This window comes from Sardina pilchardus, chromosome 12 (genome assembly GCF_963854185.1).
Source record: "Sardina pilchardus chromosome 12, fSarPil1.1, whole genome shotgun sequence".
NCBI classification, from domain to species: domain Eukaryota; kingdom Metazoa; phylum Chordata; class Actinopteri; order Clupeiformes; family Clupeidae; genus Sardina; species Sardina pilchardus.
The window spans coordinates 13,993,462-13,998,727 of NC_085005.1; the positions used below are offsets into that span (position 1 = coordinate 13,993,462).

Genomic DNA, 5,266 nt, shown 5'->3' on the forward strand with positions numbered 1-5,266 from the left:
GCCAACGCACAGACGTTAGGGTGTGTGCATGTGTGAGTGTGTGTGTGTGTGTGTGTGTGTGTGTGTGTGTTTTAGAGAGAAAAAAGTGTGTGTGTTGAAGCACAGTGGGACATGTAACATCATATGTGTTTACAGTTTTCGGCTAAATGACGACACAGCGATGACAGACGGGCCATTTACACATTCAGAGCATGTGGAAAAGTGATTTATTAAGTTCATTAACTAAATGAACTGGAGCAGTTCAGCCCCTTTCCTAAGAGTGTGTGAGTGTGTGTGAGGGTGTAATAAAAGAAAACTGCTCGCTATTTTACTTGATGAGCAACCTCCCTGAATATCTGAGAGTCTAAGATTCTGTGTGTGTGTGTGTGTGTGTGTGTGTGTGTGTGTGTGTGTGTGTGTGTGTGTGTGTGTTAAGAACAGAGGGAGCTGTGATGCTATTTTTCATTTGCTCGGCATTTAGACCCTCTGCCAGACTTCCAAAAACTTCCACAGGGCCTTTAAGATGTGCACACGCGTGCACACACACACACACACACACACACACACACACACACACACACTATTACCGAGAATGAGTGCACGGAGTGCACATACAGTAGGCCTGAGTGCCTGATAGGAGGAGGAAAAGAAAGAGCCGATCAGCTAAAGCCTCTCACAGCCCATCTCTATCAGTCTAGCAATAACTCATGAATACAGAAACACACACACACAGGCACACACCCACACACACACACTCACACACATACACACTCACACAAGCATGCACGTATGCAGACACATGCACGCACGCACACACACACTCTCAAATACGCACATCAAATAAGTTCAGTAACCTACAATGACAAGCTACCGTTTCTGCAGACATTTTAATACACAGAGGAAGAGATCAAGGGAAACAGACACAGAGTCAGTCAGACAGACAGCTGCATGTATGAGGCCATAGACTGACACAGGTAAATAAAGCTCCTTTTCGTCAATCACAAAATATATTTTACAATTTTATTTGGCTCAAATTTAATTCCATCAGATTCTTTTTTTTAATAATAATAATAACAACAACAATAATGATAAAGGCCAATCGTGGTCCACGGTCAGCAATCAGGAAGTCCAGTTGTCTGCTGCCGTATAAGGCCACTGGCCGGAGAAATAGAAAGTTCAAAGGTCAATTTGCCATAAGTGCATGGGTGAGTGAGTCAGCACCAGTGAACAGCCGACAGAACAGCCGACAGAACAGCCAACAGAACAGCCATCTCAGGGTTGAATCTGGCCCAGACCTGGCTGAATTCTGGGTCACATCTGGCTGAACTCTGGGCCACATCTGGCTTTCATCTTGTCCCTCTCTGAATTGCAGGCTTTTGTGAATAGACAATGAAAACATGTACCGTTGTAGCCATTCATAGAAGTTGTTACAAGCTACTGCAATTATGTTTTTTGATTATTATTATTATTATTATCCATCATTTCTACAGATGATATACAACACCAGAACTTCAATACCTCTCAGAGAACAACTGAATTGATCTTTTTGGGGATAACACAGGCTTTTAACTCATACTTCACCTTGAAAGTATTGTTTATTACAGGTGTATTAACAGGCAGTATATGGTTTATAACAACCCTATGAATGGTTATGTGTAGTGTGAAATATAACATTCAGAGTTTGACAGACATTTAGACAGATAGTAAGAAAGTGCTGTAGTGTGTTGATCCAGACAAGCAGTCTCTGGATGCTTCTCAGGTGGGTGTGCAGCCACACCCATACAGTATAACAGGCTTCTGATAGTTGGTTACTATGCTGTACTCTTGGATTAACACTTATATTGATTCTGTATTTTTGCCATGTCCTTAATCTGAAAATGTGTAGTCGGAGCAACAAAAATGGCAACATGTGGCTTATCCAAGTGCAAAACAACTAATTTGAATGTGAAATATTATTTTTTATTATTATTATTTAACATGCTTGACATGGACAGGTCATCACTGCCCCGTAAAACAAACTGTACCAGACTAAAATCAGCGTATAAACTGATCCTTTATTCGCCCCATAATGCTACTCCCTCGTTGCTTTGAGATTTAGTGTTTTTGATAACAAGAAATATATAACACACACATACATAAACCAACATACAAACACATACATCCACCAGAATATCTGTCTTTCTCTCTCATGAACGTACACACACTCACACACACATACACACACACACACGCACACATTCACACATGCACACGCACACACACTCACGCACCAATCCCAATGAAGTGCTGTCTGTACTGCATGTCTAAATGGGTCAAATACTGTAGTTCTAGTTCTGGTTTCCATGTTGGTTCTAGTTCTCATGGGTCAGGTGTTGCTCTGTGAGTTCTGGTTCTGGCTGCCTGGCCCAGTCCATTTCCCAAACATCTCCAGAGTTGAACTCTGACGACCTCCTAACAAATTCCATGTAAAATGAAGCAATCTTGATAGATGTTTTAAAAAACAACAAAAAATGAAAAAAAAAAACGTCAAACAACGATAGTGAATGTGGTGTTGACGGATAACTATACGCAAAAAAACCCTCACGACTCCACTGTGCCCAGTGGCTGTGTGTGTGTTCACTCTCAGTATTACAGTCTCCTTAAGTGTCTCTTGTGCTCTTTCTCTCTCTCTCTCTCCACGGAGAATGGAGTCCATAGGCCACGTCTTGCTCACTCGGATGATCAAATAATCCCCATAGCAACACAGGTGTTCACTTTCAGCGTCCGCTTTCTTCCCGCTCGTCGCGACGAAAAGTCAACATCAACGAACGGCAGACGTCCGTACAGACGACGCCACGAGAACCGTGCGGAAGAGGAAGAGGAGGAGGAGCCAAGGAGGGGTGTGTGTGTGGGGGGTGTGTGTGGGGGCTCAAACCATGTGGGCGGTGACTTGTGAGCTGGGGCTGGTCAGCCCGGCCCCCAGGCTCCCGAGAGTCCTGGAGTCGAAGAGGCTCTGGTGCTGACCGCCGCCGCCGCCGCCGGCCGGGCCCATCGCCCCGAGCACCGAGAGGCCGTCCATGGGCGACAGCACCTGCCTGTCCGTCAGCGTGCCGCTCGGGGACGAGCCCAGGAAGGAGCCCTGCGCGGAGGCGGCCATCTTCTCCGGGCTGGCGGCCAGGCGCGGGGACGTGGAGAAGTTGTAGCCGTACAGGCCGTAGGGGCTGTGCAGCCGGAAGCCGCCGTACGAGCCCTGCGAGCCCTGGTTGGCCGAGAGCAAGGGCGAGCCGTGCCCGCCGCCGGGCATCAGGTACTGGAGCTGCGGCGGAGGAGGGCCCCCGGGGCCCGGCATGCCCGGGATCTGGAGGGGCAGTCCGCCCTGGCCGCACGGGAAGCCCTCGGCGTCGTACGCCGGCGACCGGGCCGGGCCGAAGCCGTCCGAGGAGACCGGGCCGCCGGTCAGCCGGCCGTAGGAGTCGGCGGCGGCGGCGGAGAGGGACGGCGCGTAGCGGTGGAGCGCGTGGCCGGCGCGGCCGCAGGCCGAGTAGTCGCACACCTGGCCGGCGCCCGAGCCCAGGTGGAAGGCCGGGGACGAGCACGGGGAGGAGGAGAGCAGGTGCGTGTGCGCCGGCGAGCCCACCATGCCTCCGTGGGAACCGGGAACGCCTGCACGTGACACACACACACACACACACACACACACACACGTAAAAAAACGTCAGTAAAACGTTGGCCATTATTTGATGGTTAACAAACACATCCACAACTTTTCAGCAAAGTTGACCAATAATTGACCAGCCAATAAATAATGAGAGCATTGTTGATGAGCCCATATCTGACCATATCTGAGACCACATCCCTGATGATGTGTCCGAGTGAGTCCACAGATGTATTTTGGAGACTGTAAGTCTCATTGTCAACAGAGCAGTGGCCCATTAAAATAAAATTTAGACCATCCTTAATATTATGCTTTATATAAAAAATGTTTTTCCTTATTTTAATGCATGACACAGAACGGTTTGTAACATTAAAAAAAAAAAACTTGAAATACAATTGCCAAAATTATTAATTTCATCGTATTAAGGGACCGATACAACTATAAAATCTTTCACATGTCAAAACAGGAGTCAAAAATAAAACAGATTTTTATGAATATGAATATAAAAAAATATGTGTGTGTGTGTGTGTGTGTGTGTGTGTGTGTGTCTGTGTGTCTGTGTGTCTGTGTGTGTCTGTGTGTGTACCTTGTTTAGTCATTCCCGGGATGTCCTCGAATGTGAGCGTTCTCAGCGATGGTCTCCAGAATGCATAGGACTCCACCAGCGCCTCCAGGCCCATGCTGTAACACAGGACGCCAGCACAAGGCTTTTGAGGAACGGAACACGCTCATTTGAAGAGCTGTGCACAGAGTCGGTATTTATGAGCTGTCAAAATGGCCGCCACTATTATAGAAACAGCTGACTGTGCCATCGCAAGGACAACAAACACAACAAACATTAACGCATGCACACATGTGGAGAAATATTGAAACCACTGCTATGAATGCATGAGTATGTCTGCAGGTCATTCATTCATTTATTCTTTTGATCTGTTTTCTTTTTTCTTTTTTTTTTTTTTCTTACTTCATCTCTAATGTCCTAACTTTCATTAATAATGAATTCATATCCATTCAGTAGCTCACAAGTGTAATAGTTATTTGTTGAAGAAAAAAAGAGAAACAAACAAATTGAAGTTTAATATAAGTTTAAACATCAAACTATCCGTGCATTAAGTTAAAAGTTTGATAGTCAGTGCACACCCTACAAATCTCCACGCTTCCGAACTACAATGACATGCTCCCTCAAAATCAGCAAACACCTCCAGGCTTAACCCCATCTAGCCTCTCTCTCTCTCTCTCTCTCTCTCTCTCTCTCTCTCTCTCTCTCTCTCTCTCTCTCTCTCTCTCTCTCTCTCTCTCTCTCTCTCTCTCTCTCTCTCTCTCTCTCTCTCTCTCTCTCTCTCTCTCTCTCTCTCTCTCCCTCTCTCTCTCCCCCTCTCATTCACTTTCTTATCTGAATTTGCTTGATTGACAAAAAACAAAACTCTTGCCATATCGCCAAAGAATTCCAGCGCTATACAAACAGATGACAAACACAAAAGAGAGAAAACAGAATAGACCTTATATGTTTAACGACAGTCTCTCTCTCTCTCTCTCTCTCTCTCTCTCTCTCTCTCTCTCTCTCTCTCTCTCTCTCCCTCTCTCGCTCTCTGGCCTGCTCTCGTCCGGCTCTGTTCCGCAGCTGGCCAGGTGTTCCAGAGGCCACCGGATGGA

General features: G+C 46.6%; 1 protein-coding gene across 2 annotated transcripts in view; it reads right to left on the minus strand.

The window, feature by feature from the left end:
- Window positions 1–857: 857 nt before the first annotated feature.
- The window catches only part of tbx18 (T-box transcription factor 18), a 12,513-nt gene continuing 8,104 nt past the window's right edge, over window positions 858–5,266 (minus strand). For both annotated transcript variants that reach the window (XM_062551499.1, XM_062551498.1), the window contains exons 7-8: window positions 4,200–4,294; window positions 858–3,621 (exon numbers count right to left, since the gene is read on the minus strand). In XM_062551499.1, coding sequence (XP_062407483.1) covers window positions 2,888–3,621; window positions 4,200–4,294 — 829 coding nt within the window. In that variant the 3' untranslated portion in view covers window positions 858–2,887. The remainder of the gene's footprint in view (window positions 3,622–4,199; window positions 4,295–5,266) is intronic.